This window comes from Coregonus lavaretus, assembly GCF_964263955.1.
Source record: "Coregonus lavaretus genome assembly, chromosome: 3".
Taxonomy (NCBI): domain Eukaryota; kingdom Metazoa; phylum Chordata; class Actinopteri; order Salmoniformes; family Salmonidae; genus Coregonus; species Coregonus lavaretus.
In genome coordinates this window covers 51,995,551-52,012,657 of record NC_139990.1, presented here as the reverse complement: position 1 = coordinate 52,012,657, position 17,107 = coordinate 51,995,551, and the positions used below count along the sequence as shown (strand labels likewise).

The 17,107-nt window shown below is 44.0% G+C and overlaps 1 protein-coding gene across 3 annotated transcripts; it reads right to left on the bottom strand.

Moving 5' to 3' along the window:
- Positions 1 to 371: 371 nt before the first annotated feature.
- Positions 372 to 15,663, bottom strand: LOC311127026 (uncharacterized protein). Of its 3 annotated transcripts, none has more exons than XM_084158766.1 (10): positions 15,585 to 15,663; positions 8,526 to 8,815; positions 7,596 to 7,861; positions 7,077 to 7,169; positions 4,625 to 5,191; positions 4,396 to 4,537; positions 3,723 to 3,892; positions 3,398 to 3,576; positions 3,163 to 3,283; positions 372 to 2,947 (listed from the first exon to the last, which is right to left on the bottom strand). In XM_084158766.1, exons 2-10 carry the CDS (start codon positions 8,797 to 8,799, stop codon positions 2,837 to 2,839), a joined length of 1,923 nt encoding a protein of 640 aa, XP_084014892.1. In that variant the 5' UTR covers positions 8,800 to 8,815; positions 15,585 to 15,663; the 3' UTR covers positions 372 to 2,836. The 3 variants fall into 3 exon arrangements, with proteins under 3 accessions (XP_084014892.1, XP_084014894.1, XP_084014893.1); XM_084158768.1 differs by having other exon boundaries at positions 8,526 to 8,835; positions 15,585 to 15,662; XM_084158767.1 differs by lacking the exon at positions 15,585 to 15,663 and adding an exon at positions 14,931 to 15,184.
- Positions 15,664 to 17,107: the final 1,444 nt, after the last annotated feature.

The following is a 17,107-nucleotide window of genomic DNA, read 5'->3' as shown; positions in this document are numbered from 1 at the left end:
TAGAGAGAGAGAGGGTGTGCTAGAGGTCATCTGGCAATGTAACACGTCACTGACAGCATAATGGAGGACATGTCACATGGAGGAAGAGAGAGAGAGAGAGAGAGAGAGAGAGAGAGAGAGAGAGAGAGAGAGAGAGAGAGAGAGAGAGAGAGAGAGAGAGAGAGAGAGAGAGAGAGAGAGAGAGAGAGAGAGAGAGAGAGAGAGAGAGAGAGAGAGAGAGAGAGAGAGAGAGAGAGAGAGAGAGAGAGAGAGAGAAATACTGTATTTGATGTGACAGAATGAGGACAATACTGAACAATAACTTACAGGAATAAAGAAATGTAATTCATGCAAATGCCAAACAGGCACAATAAAACCACACCGGATTTAGGCAATTAGCAGTTTGTTTTATTTTGAGTACAGTAAAATGAAAGAAGAAATATAATGACATGTACTGGTAAATAATGTTGGCATGTTTGGAACCGTAAACATATACACATTCACACAAATATAAGAGAGGAATTCATAAGAACAATATGAAAGGAACAAGGCAATCATTAAATAAATGAGCAAAGTGGTGTTTCTGAAGGCATCATTACACACCAGTGGTCTGACAGTGATGACAAAGGCATGGTCACAAAGGTGGAATCATTTGTGAGAAAAATAAAAATAGGAAAAGAACTGTTAGAACACTAAAGGTGCTAACAACGACCCAGATAACATGCATATTGAGTCCTATTTGGCCATGTGGTTTTGAATGTTAGTTTTGTCATTAGGGTTGTGTCGCTATGCCAGACTGAGGAATGTGTAAGGATGGGTGTTCGGTGCCAACTAGTATGAACAGGAGAGAGTGGAATCCTAGGGTGAAAATGGCATCTCACCAAGTTTCACATAAAAATCGCAGAAAATAAAAGTACTTATCAATGAAATACAGTATGGTTAGATTACAATTAGAGTAAATATAACTGATATCAACACAAAATTACACTAAGCTGAATAATGGAAACAGTGGTATTCATTGGAATATTATGAGAAAGGAAGAGGAACAATATACTGTGTAAAGCAGACAAAAAACATGATTAAAAATGAAAGTGAATTCCATGAAAATAAAGGCAGTGAATTTAAAGTGTGATGCATTTGAGTGACCACTGCCTGGATTTGAAATGTGTTACCAACACCTTGAACTGCTGCTACTACGGTCAATGACCTGCTATACAACACCGCAGATTGGGGCATTTCTCTCTTTTATCCTGCCATCAGGACTGGCCATTTGATCTGTTGCATGTTTATAATACTTAATACCCTGATTCATAAAATCAGTTTTATTACGTTAGTCAGAGATCTGCAAATGCCCCAAATACTAAGCATTTGTAAATGCAGGTGTATAGTTACAGTATTTGTGATTATCATCCTCAATGAAGCGCTCTTGAACGCACACTTATCTGGTATGCAGGCGAGTTGAGATATCTAATGAATAACATAGGTATAGAGATATTACCTCTCATTAATTCAATTCACCTGAAGGTAAACTGTAGGTCCTGGAAGTTGCCCTCTATCCCCTTTAAATTAAGATTAGGGATGGGGTAGAGTAATCTGATCCTAGAACTGCAGTTAAGAGCAACTTCTGCCTAGAGCGTAGGTCCTGTTCTAAGCCATGCAACCCTCGTTAAACTACAGTACTCTAATTATTTAACATGATGAGATACTAGGAATGGAATCTGTGCTTGGCAAACTTTTTACCTCTTTGTTCTTGGTAGTGTGTAATGGTAGTATCTCTAATCATGATCTTAAATCGTCTAATACACTTTAAATCCCTTTGACAAAGAAATACATGGTAATTTTGATCGTAATGTACCCTCATTCTGTGCTTGATAAAATGGTGAGAGTAACTGAGTGATCTGTAGCTATGCATGCCTATAAAGCAACAAACGCACACAACAAAAACAAACGAGAGCGACATTCATGTAGTTCCTCTGGCCCCCCCAGAGGAACTACATTTTCCACAGCACACTGCTCTGCTACATCATGTCTGATGGGATATGTAGTTCTGTAGAAAGCACTCTCTAAAGGCAGTTAAGCACCTTGTATGTTTGCAGGCACTATAACTCCCAAAGTGCTTCAGGTGCCACCAGCCCACCAGAGCTCAGCCCTATGGGAGGTGCAGGGGAACATGAATTAGTCCACCTTAAACTTTTGTTCAACTCCTCGTGCACCGGGGTCAGGGGGTTACACTAAACTCCTGGGAAAAGTTGCCAGTAGGCACAGATCTAGGATCAATTTGCCGTCCCCATACCTAACCCTAATAAGTAGGCGGGACCCAAGATCAACATCTAGGGGCAACTTCACCTTACCGTTACTATGTCTCAAATACTCTGTAATAGTTCAACTCTTTCCCTTCCGTACCACTGAAAAGTGGAAGGCCTAGACAAATCAAAGTTGTATGGCTAAAACCTTATTAACATGTTTTCCTATCAGTGGAGAGAGAAGAGGAGAGGAAACCATCTTTGACTGTTGGGACACAGCTCATGACTAAGCTGTACTTGTGCAAGTCATGCTGGGAGATTTAGCGTAAACAAAAAATGGCCTTGATAACACTGGCATTAACACAAGGGGAGAAGGGGAAAGGAGTCTATCTCAGTGCAGTACATTACCTCTGGACTGAGACAGGGGGAATAAGCAGAAAGAGGAGCGAGACATAACGACACACACACACATACACACACACACACACACACACACACACACACTAGGTGCACAAGTAAAGCCCTGTTGCAAAGACAGAATGGTGGAAGCTGAATGGATCCTGTGCCTTGGATTTGGTTCAAAGTTCGACTTGAATAACAGATGTGTCCACCAATCAATGCATAGCCTTGGCCCGCTGGGTGTGGCACTTCATGCACAGGATCCTGCCGTCCAATGGGTAGCAGCCGTCTGCGTCCGCCTCTATGGAGAGGGGGCGGGAACAATCCTGCAAACAGGAAGAGAGACGGAGAGAGAGAGGCTTCAGGATGTGCAGAAGGTCACTGGAAAACCTATACATCCAAAACACTCGGGGGACACCCTTCAAACTGTTTAGACATTTAACCATCTCGTCATAATACATCCTTAGGAGTTTATCTTTACATCTGGCACATTCTTTATGTGTTTATAGTACTTTAGATGTAGCATGTCTGTTGTCCTTACCTCACAGCGGTAGCACTTGAGGTGGAAGTTCTTGTCGAGGGCCACGACCCTGACGGTCTCCTGACTGCCGGCGTCAGGAACTATGGGCTCATTACAGCTCACACACAGGGGAGAGAAACGCCTACAGGCAGGGGGACAGAGAGGACATTAGACCTGTACCCCCCCCCCCCACACACACACACACACAATACCTGAGAGAGACATTAGACAGAGACAAGGAGATGAGAGGACGTACCTGTGGTAGTCTGGGACACAGTATGGGTTGTTGTTGTCGTCAGTGATGAAGGGCGCCCCCTCCAGGCTGCAGGCGCAGGTGCAGCAGCGGAAACAGTGGGCATGGAAACACTGGCCCACCGCCTTCAACACACGGTCTGTAATACGCTCCCCACACCGAGAACACACCGCCAGAGAACTCTGTGGAGACACACAGACAGGAGGGTGAGAGAGAGAGTAAACAAGTTACATGTCTTTGTGTGTGAGAGAGTGAATGAATTACTGTAGGCTTTTTTGTGCATGTAATTGCTGTGTGTGTATATGTGTGTGTACATGTGTGTACTCACAGTGTAGCAGTCCTCACACTGTGGTGTCCCGTCCTTGTCGTAGAACTGCATGCCCTGCAGGGGGCGATGGCAGCTCACACAGCAGAAGCAGTCAGAGTGGAAGAGTTTGTTCATGGCTCTCACTGCAGGCTGGGAACGAGACAGAGCCTCACCACACTTCCCACATACCTCTGAGAGAGAGATGAGGAGAGAGAGAGAGAGAGCACGGAGGGAGAGAGAGGACGGAGAGAGAGAGGACAGAGAGCGAGAGGATCAAAGTTGGTTGATGCTGACAGAGGCAGAGCTCAGTTAGTCCTATTACACATAGTCATCTGACTAATTACCACAGACACACTGGTCTAGCATCAATGAGAGAGAGGAGGGAGGAGGCTCCTTACTGCCTAATTACACTGATCAATCATTTCCATGAAAGGCCTATCAGAACTACAGCCCAGTCTATCAGAACCACAGCCCAGTCTATCAGAACCACAGCCCAGTCTATCAGAACCACAGCCCAGTCTATCAGAACCAACAGCATACTGAGATACAGAACTCTGTGATGGAGTGCTGTCAGGCAGGAACTGGACAAGAAAATGATGCTCTGATAATAGAGTATTATTCTGACACGATGGGTATGGTAGTATGAAACAATGAACTAGTGTAGGTGATGAACGGCGGGTGTGTGTGTGTGTACCTGTAGGTGGTGAAGTGATGACAGGAGCGTGTGTGTCCATGTCTTTGATGAATGCATGGGTCATTCTCTCCAGCTCCTCCACCTCCCTCATGGAGAGAGGAACACCTCCACCTGGGACAGAGACAGGCCCAGGGGGCGAGGGCTGGTGGACAGAAAACACACAGATTTAACAGGGGGAGTACTAAACGTGCACGCCCACACACTCACCCCAAAGGGTCTCCTAACATACCTTTGATGAAGGGGGAGTTTTCATTGGCTGGCTGTAAGAAGAGGGTGGTGATGTCATCGCTTTGGGCTGAGGAGGGGGCACAGGAGCAGGAAGGGGCGGGCTCACAGTCATCTGAGAGTCAATGGAAGATGGCTTTGAGTGATTGAAAGCTGGGGGAGCCACTTTGTTGGCTGGAGGGGCGGGGGGAGCGGCAGGAGGAGGAGGGAAGGAGCTGGCTGCAGGGGAAGGTTTAGGAGCAAAACCAAATGGAGCCGGGGTGTGGTTCTGGTTCTTCAGCCCCACAGGAGGCACGGACGTCCCTGTTTTTATGCCCCCAAAAGCCTTAGGAGCCACGACTGGGGCCTTAGCAAATGGCTGAGGTGCAGGCGCAGGAGCTGGGGCGGATGTAGCGTTATTGGCTTGTCGGTGTGTCGATCGGAGTTTGAGCTCCTCGGCCCAGGGAGCGGGAGGGGGCTTGTCTCCCATCTCTGGAGGGGGGAGGAAGGAGAGGTTGGGCTTGGGAGCAGTGGGGGGAGGACCTGCAAGCTTGGGGGCAGGAGGAGGAGGAGCTGAGGACTGACTGGGCAACTGGGGAGACAAGATCAGACAAGAAAACATTACAGGCTATATGTATTGAAGAATTGAAGAGAACTATGGAGACAACGCGCAACAACAAGCTGTTGCATGGACTCAAACCTACTTTTAGACAAAAACATCATGAACTGAGTGCCCCTACAGCTATTTTTGAAGTTTTCCTGTTGAAAATACAATGTTCTATACAGTTCTATTTGAAACATTCTAAACAATCCACCCTACTTAACAAGCCGGCTGTGTTTGTAGGAAGGGTGAAAACGACTAATAGTATCATTCAAGTACAGAATTCAAAAACTTAAAAAGGTTGCAGGTAGCGACTTTCAATCGTATCAAATACTCAACATCCACAAAGCACAGGCTCTGAGTCATACAGGGGAACTTGAGCTTATCAGTAGTAATGTGTGTCTGACATTTTTATCATGAGCTTGTGCCAACATTTCTCTGCTCCAGTTCCTCCCAGGAGGATTAAAACCTTCCCCAGACCGCTGGCCTGGCCCCACACCCCACAGGCCTGATCAGAATGGAGTATGCATTGTGTATCACCCTCTCTCTCTGTCTTGCTTGGTCTCTCTTTCTGTTTGCGTCTCTTTCTTTCTTTATATGCATCATTCAGGGTGTGGGTCTCTGCATCACTCACTTCCTTGGTGTGAATCAATCTCTGTTTTTGTGCATCACTCTCTCGTCTGTGTGTGTGCAGTAACTAACAGCTTACTCATCCTAGAGCCATCAACCTGAACAGACACAAAACAGCCTGGCATCTGGCCAAACGGTTTCTCCTGACCTGCTCTCTCTCTCCCTCTCTTTCTCGACTCTCCATCTCTCTCTCTACTTTGGAGGCCCCTTTATTCAAACTTCTCTCTTTTTTCCTCAGCTCTTTTTTCCATTCCCTCCGCATCTCATCTTTGTTTCTCTCCATCTTCTCAGTCCAAGTCTTTCCTACTCCCTCTCTCTGTATCATGCTGTGTCTACTGCAGTCTTTTGTTACATTCAGTTTCCCCTGTTGGTTTACTGACATTGTGTGGTTCTATGACGCCCTACAGTATATGACGCTCTCCAGCATATGAAGCTCTACAGCATTTGAAGCTCTACAGCATATGAAGCCCTACAGTATATGAAGCCCTACAGTATATGAAGCTCTACGGCATATGACGCTCTACAGCATATGAAGCTCTATGGCATATGAAGCCCTACGGCATATGAAGCCCTACGGCATATGAAGCTCTACGGTATATGAAGCTCTACGGTATATGAAGCTCTACAGTATATGAAGCTCTACAGCATATGAAGCTCTACGGTATATGACGCTCTACAGTATATGAAGCTCTACAGCAGGGTTCTTCAATTCCGGTCCTGGAGGGCCGAAACGCCTCTGTTTTTCATCCTCTCCTTCTAATCAGGGGCTAATTCAGACCTGGGACACCAGGTGAGTGCAATTAACTACCAGGTAGAAATAAAAAACAGAAGTGTTTCAGCCCTCCAGGACCGGAATTGAAGAACCCTGCTCTACGGTATATGAAGCTCTACAGTATATGATGCTCTACAGTATATGAAGCTCTACAGTATATGATGCTCTACAGTATATGAAGCTCTACGGTATATGAAGCTCTACAGTATATGATGCTCTACAGTATATGAAGCTCTACAGTATATGATGCTCTACAGTATATGAAGCTCTACAGTATATGATGCTCTACAGTATATGAAGCTCTACAGTATATGAAGCTCTACAGTATATGAAGCTCTACGGTATATGATGCTCTACAGTATATGAAGCTCTACAGTATATGATGCTCTACAGTATATGATGCTCTACAGTATATAAAGCTCTACAGTATATGAAATACATTCCCTCCTCCCCCTTTCTTGCCCTTCTCTTTACCTTGGGGTTGAAGGGTCCTCTGGTCTCCATCTCAGACAGAAGGTCAGTTAGAGAGTCCAGCTGTTTGTCAAAACTAGTCTGCTTTGTCAACAGCTGTGGGAGAGAGAGAAAGGGACAGACAGAGTGAGGGATTGTGAAAGAGTGAGAAAGAAGGGGGGCGGAGAGAGCAAGAGAGGATGATGATTGTTAATCAACAGGCTGAATCTTGACTTTAAATATGTATGCAAACTCGAACTGCCACCTAAATCATACACTTGTGTCAATGGGGAATGTGCACAGAAGTGTACTGATAGAACAGCATGTAACTGATTTGCATGGATCAGAACTTAAGCACGTTAGGCAATAGACATCCACATCTGCTTATTGAGGACATCCACCATGGTAGCAGATATGTGGATGAGAGTTCTGGCTGTCATCCAACACAATTACACCAATACAATGACAAGTGCTTTGGGACCTTATGGAAAGTACTATATTACAAAACGCATTCCATTATTATGATTATTAACCCAGACTCACCCGAGAGTTCTCCCCAGCACTGGGGACACTGCTAGGACCAGAGACTGGGAGAGGGGGAGGGGGTGGTGGAGGAGGGGGAGACAGGGAACGGGGGAGACAGACATTCTCCTCAGGCGGGGCGGGGGGGAGGGGCAGGTCATCCACAGCGGGAGGGGGAGGGGCAGGGAAGGCAGGGGGAGGGGCATCATACGCTGGGGGTGTGGTTGCACAATTGGGAGGAGGGGCTGGCAGCTCATCGTCCAACGGAGGAGGAGGGGGCGGGAAGTCTAATAGAAACGGGGAGGGGTGATTGGTTAAAACAAAGGCGTGGCAATAAAATGGTTTCTAAATGTTCTGTAATTCATTCAAAACCTGTCATCTATTCAATGCACACACCCAGCCATTCGTTCAAGGGAACTCCATGACAATACAGTTTTTACACACAGAGACCGTGAAATGATACTGTCAAGAAAATAGACTTAAAGGGATAAGTAGATGGGTAAGTAGAAAAACTGCTTAATTGCCAGAATCTCGCAGTATCCCTTTAAATGCAGTGATTGGAGTAACAGGAGGGGTGAGTTTCATTGATGGGATAAGGGCCATGTTGCAGTCTACCAATCTGTTGGGTTGCTAACACCAGGCTCAAACTCTGGGATCCAAAATCCTTGTTTTATCAGAAACACAGCTAAATACTTATAACTAAATAATAACATGCTTGATGCTTCTATTGCGAGATAAGTCTGGTCCTAAAACAACCCCAAGCCACTTCCCCTAACCCCTACACTGGGCTTAGGGGACCCTTCACCATATTGTTTACACCTATCCAGTTACTTCACATCTGCACTGTGAAGGGAAAGAGTTTAAGTGAAGGAGTTAGGGGTCACTTTGAACCAGACAACTAGATGCATGGGATACATTTTTACAAAATGACAAACGAAAAGGGCCAATCACCTTCGCAGAGCGATGGTGGGGGTGGAGGCATCACTCCAACTCGACCAATGACAGCTGTGCCGACACCGCGTGTTGAGGAGACCACACTAGGGGGAGGAGAGGGACCTGGGGGAGGAGTTGAGCCTGGGGGAGGCGACGGGTCGGACTGGCTTTTGGGGCGTGGCGGGTTGACCGAGGCAAACTTCTTTGGCTGGTTGTAGAAGGAGGGGGTGGTGACTTTGAGGTTGATGGAGGAAGTCACCATGAAGGGCTTACTGCTGCTGGAGTCAGCCATGTTGTCTCTTTACTATCTGAGGAGAGAAGAAGACAGCTGCTCTTTATGAGAATATTGGTTTATTAGAACGATTTAGAAGAAGACAAACACAATCCATTCCAAATCAATATCAACTCAAATGAGCTGTAGGGAGGCTGCCAACTCTTAGAGAGATGCCTGTATTACAGAGGAGGTCTATCAAACCTGGAGCACAGCTGTAAAAAGGATAACAGTGACCAGAGCTAAAATAAACCTTTGATATATAATGAACCATGGAGCATTAGCTTATCTGATGCGAGCACACAGAGCTTTTGAAACAGTAAGGAAATATTTTTCTTTGGTGAATTAGTGGGGACACATCAACCAAGGACCTAACAAACCCACAGCCTAACTACAGGAGAGAACCCCCAAAGCATGCACACACACACACACACACACACACACACACACCTATGAAAGACCTTGGCTGCTTTACACAGTACCTCGCCCTAGATTGTAAATACACACTAGCCACTCCTTAGGCTCAGTAAGGAGAGAGGCATACCGTAAACATAGCGTCACTTATAGCTGCTTCAAGGTCAACTCTCAGTATGAAACCGTTCACTGTAATAAAAACTGTTAAGAACTACAGCATGGTTTACTATAGGAATGACCGGGTCATTGAGCTACAAGGAGAGGGTCATTCAATGGGTTAGCTCAAATATTTACCTCACACGTGTTTGTTACAAATGTTGACGTTACCTCAGCGGCTCTCTCAGATTCCTCACAAAATCAGAATGCGTTTCCCCAAACGCCTGTGGCCCTGTAGGTGACCCCTGGTTAAACAGAGACGTGGCTCTCTTCCTCAGTACCTGTCTAACATTACTTTCAGCTAGATGCGAGGCTGTTATAGTGCCCTACAGAGTATCTATATAAATAACGGCATTGATGGGTCCTAGCCAGTGCCTCACCACTGGCGCTGGATCGTAAATAAGCCGAATGGGTTATGACTAGAAACATGCTTTTGTCCATAATGTGAAATGCTTTTGTTAGATCACAGAGCAACAATATATTTAGGAACCGTTGCCATAGTGATAATATACATGGGTTCTCTCAGGCCTGGTTTGTTTTGGATGTAAAAGCCGTGCCCAAGAACTAGCCTAGTATGTGCTGTGATGTGGGTTCATGATGCGGGTGACTGATTTCTTTCTCCATGATCAGAATCAGCCTTTAGACGAGGAATCATTTACCACTCAGGCTTGACTTTAATGTTACGTCATGTCCGTTTCATAAGAGTCTTAACGTAACTTCCTTCCCAGTGTCACCAGATTTCTATTAAATATGACCTATAATTAATTATAATCTCAGTGAAATAGTTATTTTATTTTCATTAAGTATGTTAAAAAGCAGCTTTTCTGTGTTGGAATGGTGTGGGTGTACCCCAACAACAGAATGGCGTGGGTGTACCCCAACAACAGAATGGTGTGGGTGTACCCCAACAACAGAGTATATGAGTATGGTGTATAACGGTCATTAAAAATATTAATGCAAGTAGATCGCTGACTGGCAAGCTCAGCCAATCAGCCAATGAGCCAACATGACATAATGTTCTAGGAGTAAATCGCAGGCACATTATTTAAACGGTCTGTGAAATACAAGTTGGAGGTGGGTTTTTTAAAGTGTTTTTTCTCCAATTTATGCTTTGGCCACAAATATCAGTATAGGACAAGTCAACAACATAATTTGGGTATGAGCTAACAGAATATGAACTTTAAAAAGTGAAATTTCCACTGGACAGTTACTTTAAGACACATTTCTTAAATCGTTTTTCAGTTTGAAATTGAGGTTGGTGGGCATTTTGAGGTTTCCACATTGCATGTAGCTGTGACTTGGGGGACACAAGTTCTGACAAGATAAAGACATCAACAGTGGGTGAAAGTATTCCTGATATGCTGACGAAGGTCTCACCACAGAGTCTGAAGAAAAAAACACAGGAAGTAAGCTAACTTTCTTTCTTAGGATCCTCTGTAAAACACAGGAAGTAAGCTAACTTTCTTTCTTAGGATCCTCTGTAAAACACAGCATTTTCTATATTTCACTCACAACTTCTTACTTTAGCAGTTAAAATACTGACAGGAAGACAAAGAGAGAAGTGATCATATTTGCACTCACAAGCCTTCAAAGTGAGCAACAAAAAGCCACAAACTGCTAAATCTTCACTTTTATTTTTTCAAAATTGACTTACCATTAAATAATGCAGAGAAGAGCAGGATGAAATATTAAAGGAAAATGACCAAAGGGGACATCAACCAATCTGGTTGCCCACCCTAGCACAGAGGCTGCTGTAGGCTAGCTAGCAGCCTTATTTATAAAACACCCGTGGGACTAGGACAGATGGAAAGAGGGGGGTAGATGGACAAACGGACACACAAAGTGGTCTTGGAAACTGGCTGAAAAAGTCCAACCTAACAAGAGTCCAACACTCCACGGACAAAGCTTTGGCTCCTCTCTGTGATTAAAGAAATAGCCTACACCAAGCAGAGCAGACCTCCCCTGTAATATCCTCAGTCAGACAGAAACCTGTTGAAACCTCTGCTAACGAGGTCCAGGGCGTTGGATCCCAGCAGACTGTTCAGTTATGAGGGAAATATTTATTCGCTTTGATCTGTAATGGCTTTCTACCTTTCTAGAGAGCCAGTGCTCTACACTAAGTGGAGGCAGAGAACTAGGCTTATTGGTTCTACATTTTTACAATTTAGTCATTTAGCAGACGCTTTTTCCCCCCCATACTGGCCCCCCGTGGGAAACGAACCCACATCCCTGCCGGCCAAACCCTCCCCTACCTTGGACGACGCTGGACCAATTGTGCGCCGCCCATGGGTCTCCCGGTTGCGGCCGGCTGCGAGAGAGCCTGGACTCGAACCAGGATCTCTAGTGGCACAGCTAGCACTGCGATGCAGTGCCTTAGACCACTGCGCCACTCGGGAGTCAATTCTCGTGCTCTCATTTAAAAGGGTCTCATTATATTAGATAGCATACTGTAGAGAAGCTATAGGGATAATGCATGAGACAGTCACAGGACTGAGACATGCTAGGGGCAAACGTTCCTCATGTCCCTGGAAATTATTCTAAATCAGAAATAGACCACCCTATTTGAGGAATTAAAATCAAACCAAATACTGCTATAAACAAAGTTATTTTTTATGATGTATTATTTTAATTTACTATTCAGCCAACTGTAAAGGCATTGACAAAAAACATTCCCCACAGATGAAATTTGATCCAGAGATGATGAGACCCATGGTGAGAACATTTGGCACTTCAGTTGAGTGACATCATCAACACCATGGTCTGCTTTTTCCTCTCCCTCTATGTCTCTCTTCTGCTCCCCATTTCTCCCCCTAAATCACTCTCTACCTCAACCCCCAATCTCCCTCCTCTCATTTCAGTTGGATGACATCACCAGGGTCTGCATTTCATCATCTTAACTAGTTTTACAGCTTGGCTGTGAGGCGAAATCACGTGTATAGAGAGCAATAATATAATAATAATAATAGCTCATAGCTTATTGAGTACATTATGATTTCCACATGGTCGTAGGTCTACAAAGGAGGATTAGAAGACAATTCATTTGGTAGAGGAGATTATATTTGAGATGGCTTGCAAGGCCCAGACATGGATTGAAATATATTTCCACCAAGCGAAGCATCATTCTGTGTTGGATGTGGATGGATGGGACTATAACACTAAACACTGTTCTTTTATCAGTGGGTGTTTTGTCTAAGTGCTCACCAGACACACCAACACTCAGAGTTGATACAAACAACACAAACAATAGATCCTGTGCCAAACCAGTAAGAACGCTACAGTGACAAGCCTACAAGCTGCTAGGGGGCGAAAGCTTTGGAATCCAGATGCTGAGTATAAAACAGGTAGAAGCACTTGATTCTTAAAGGCACTATTGAACTAGGGCTGGGAATTGCCAGGGACCTCAAGATATTATATTATCACGATACTTAGGCAACGATACAATATGTATTACAATTCTCACGGTTCTATATGTATTGCAATTCGATACTGTGATTTTATTGTGACTCAATGTTCCAAACATATTGCTGACCATATGTCTGCTGCAGAAGGACAAGAGAGAGCCATGAGAAAACAAGTTTTTATCAGTCATAGAAATAAAAGCGCTGAAAACAAATTGTCTCCCTATTTAAAAAGAAGATGGAGTACAAGTTATGAAGGAAAAATACTGGAGTTTTGGTGCAGGTACAGCCAACTAGCGCAAAAATAATATTGCGATATAGTCCATACAATACATCATCAAAAAATAATATCCCGATATGTAACTGTATCAATTCCCCTAACACTTAACCCTATCATAACCATAACCCTAAATCAACAACAAAATACTTACTTGTTCATCAGCTCTGACACCAGTGTTGTTCTCTCTAGCATGGCCATCTAGTGACTACCCTATTGTTGCTAAAGCTCCATTGTTGTCCCTGAGTTTCAGGACAGACACGCCCAGCTCTGTCCGTGACTGTCTGTCTGGGGGAGTTACTCATGCAGTGACAAAGCTTCTAATTGATTCTGATCTTACAGGTCACTAGCCTTTCAGAGGGGACTGGGATCTCCCTCACAGCTTGGCAGTAGTACTAGGTTAGGCTATACTGACTGAGTGAATGGGTGACGTATGATATTAATTGTATCTTACAGCGATCTTATAGAGGTCAAATGGCTATGGCATGCTTGTGAATGGAATCCCCAGACTCCCACCCAAACAGTCATGCACACAGACGTAGTAAGACCTAGCCTGCTTTACTCTGAACAAGCAAGTTTAATGACAAGTGACAAGGGGAGAGAGTTAAGGGGAGAGAGATTTGGAGACATGTTAGGCATTAAGCTATATGAGGATAGCCTGGGTACCAGTCGGTTTGTGCCATCATTCGACTCAGGGCTCTAAAGTGTGATCGATTTGGTCGCATATGCAACAAGTCTTATTTTAGGAGCACTGTGCGACTAGGAAAAAAATCAGTGAAAGGCCCAAAAAAATGTCTACGCCTCCAGCCTCCCAAATCAGACTGTTCTCTCTACTACCGCATGGCAAGCGGTACCGATGCACCAAATCTGGAACCAACAGGACCCTGAACAACTTCTACCCCCAAGTCATAAGACTGCTAAATAGTTAGTTAAATAGTTAACCAAATTGCTACCTGGACTATCTGCATTGACCCTTTTTGTACTACATTTTGACTCATCACATTCGCTGCTGCTACTGTTTATTATCTATCCTGTTGCATAGTCACTATATTCCTAGTTAAATATATACACATATCTACCTCAATTATCTCGTACCACTGCACATTGACTCAGTACTGGAACCCCTTGTATATAGCCAAGTTATCGTTACTCATTGTGTATTATTAAGTGTTTTACTTTTCAAAAATCTCTCTGTATTGTTGGGAAGCATTTCACTGTTAGTCTACACCTGTTGTTTATGAAGCATGTGACTAATAACATTTGATTTGGCCATGACACTTTGCTTCTTGAAAGTCCAATATCTTGAAAACTTGACTGCTGACATGCAAAACATTTTTGGACTGAATGAACAGTGGACTAATGAAAAAAATGCCAAAAGAGTTTGAGTGGATTTTCCCTTTAATTGCATTTTTGTCTGTGGAGCTGGAAAACTACCACAGCACTCCATAATCCATAATCTGTCTTTACATTTTAGCCAGTGGGTTTGTGTGAGAACAACCATCTTGTCAAACAATGGAATCACATTTTGGATGAAACAACAGCTGGTAGTTGCTTGATGGATAACCCTGCTAGACACCATGACCACCCTATTGCATTAGTGCCCCACCCACCTCTTCGCATACCTCTGATTAGCTATGATAGGTAGCTGTCTGCTAGGCTCAAGACAGCTAAGAACAACTGAGCACACATAATGTACAAAATATCCGACGGTCATCAATTAATCATCCATGTAGTCATAGCTAGCTAAGTGAAGTCTGTCGAACCCAAATTCAAGAGGATTGCAGTATGTGTCAATCAGTGTGATATTGATAGCCCTGGGCTAGCATTCACCTGCATACAACCTAATGTATCTAATAGTATAGAAAAGCGCTAGCTAGAAATTATGACTAGTTAGTTTGTGCACTCACCTAACGTTATCCTTTTGCTGGCTAGCAGCTTCCCCTACAGTTGGTAGCTAGCCAGGGAGGTTGTAGAAGGCTAACGTTACTTCCTTGCCTCTCTCTACTTCGATGACACGGTCTATCGTCCCCAACCGGCCCCTTTCTATTTATTCTTCAACGATAGGTCTATATGTACCCTAAATGGATGTTGCCATCACGCTTTCCCTGTCTATTTTTCAAAGGAATGTGAGATTTATGTCTGGCTAGCCAGCCAGCTAACTTTTCACCCAAAGATGTACTTCCGGTTACAGCTTCCGCATTTTTCTTTGTGGTGAGCAAGCGCCTATCTATCAAATGCTGTAAAAGTGTAAATGCGCCCCTTGCACAAGGATTGCTCAATGGACTAAAAAGCGGAACACCACCCACCTTAGATGAGTAATAATAGTACCAGGCACTTTGTTAGTGTTCTTTCATACATTTTCTTAACTGTTGAAACTCTGCAATGCACCAAAACTATATATAGCATAATCTGATTACAACATTGCTTAGACCGAAATGATAAAGCTACAAAATATTTAATAGAGATAACTTGTCAGATGTCAAACAGTTGTGCTGCCACTATTAAATGAACAACTGTTATCTATCAATAACTCATATAATCAGTGTAAAATCTGTTCTTACCTATGTGTGCAGTTGGGAGAGCAAATGATTACCCTCCCCTACAGTGTCTCTCTCTTTTTCCCTGGCAACAGATCCAAACCGAGACAGAAAGTGTGCTTGTTAACTTTCCTCTCCCCCTCTCTCTCAGTTCCCCTACAGCTGTTAGACCCTCCCCCTCTCTCTCTCCTCCCCCTCTCCATGGAAAAGGAATGACACCATCCTTCCAAACATGTTCTTTCTCGTTGGACGTTCTCTCGGGATGTGTATATTACTATGTAAACACCACCTCTCTCTCTCTCTCTCTCTCTCTCTCTCTCTCTCTCTCTCTCTCTCTCTCTCTCTCTCTCTCTCTCTCTCTCTCTCTCTCTCTCTCTCTCTCTCTCATTGTGTATGTTCGTAAACTGCTGTAAGGCAGTAGTCCCTGTCTTTCCTCTCTGTTTCTCCCTGTCCCTCTCTCTCTCTGGATTCTTGCAACATTCTTTATTCTATGACATCAACGCTGCCTGCCTTTCCTTGTAAGGTCAGAGAGAGAGGGAATGAGTGAGAGGGAGGGAGGGAGGGAACGAGAGATAATGGAGGTAGAGGCTTGATTAGGTACGAACACTAAAATGGTTGGGGGACACTAAAATGGCTGGGGGACACAAGGGAAAGAGAAAGGCCACAGTACACAGACAGTACTAAGAAAACACTTTACTGAACTCTGTATCCATCATATGTGTCCCACACTGGGAGAAATGGGTATCACTTGATCAGTTGTCTAGAAATAACTTTGCAGCTGTACTTTAAGTTTCTCCTTCATGCTGTTGCACTCGCTGTAAGCTCTGTTCCTGTCCAGGTGTAAAAGGCATTAATATTCATTTTGGTCCAGGTATCACATACATGCATATACCATTATTTCCTGTAATGAAATATAAAGTAATACATTACTGTGGCTCTGTTACTCAGTTTGATTGAGTGAAAAGACAAAAAAGGACATGGTTCCTACTCACAAATGAGGATGTGAGCCTAACCCTAACCTACAGTAATATCACAACCACAGAGGATGACACCTCCCATCCTGCACATCTGCTACCTCTGATACAGCTTCCATATCTCTCTCTCACACACACACACACAAGCGTTATGTTCTTCTATCCTTGTGGGGACCTAAAATGTATTTCCATTCAAAATCCTATTTTCCCTAACCATAAACCTAACGCTTACCATAACCCTAACCTTAACCCAAACCCTAAACCTAAACCTAACCACTAACCCCTTACTCTAACCCTAATTGTAACCTTAACCCTAAACCTAACTCCTAAGCTTAAAATAGCCTTTGTCCTCATGGGGATGTGGGAAATGTCCCCGAAAGGGAGAATTTTCCTTGTTTAACTATCCTTGTGGGGACTTTTGGGGGATTTTAGGTCCCCACAAGAAGAACCAACACACACACACACACCTTTCAACCTCGCCCTCCAGTGTCTTAGTTATGATGCTCTCAGGTGTGTTTTACAGCTGGTATAATAACAAGGAGGAGTTGTACACCTTATAGTAGTTCATTGTTC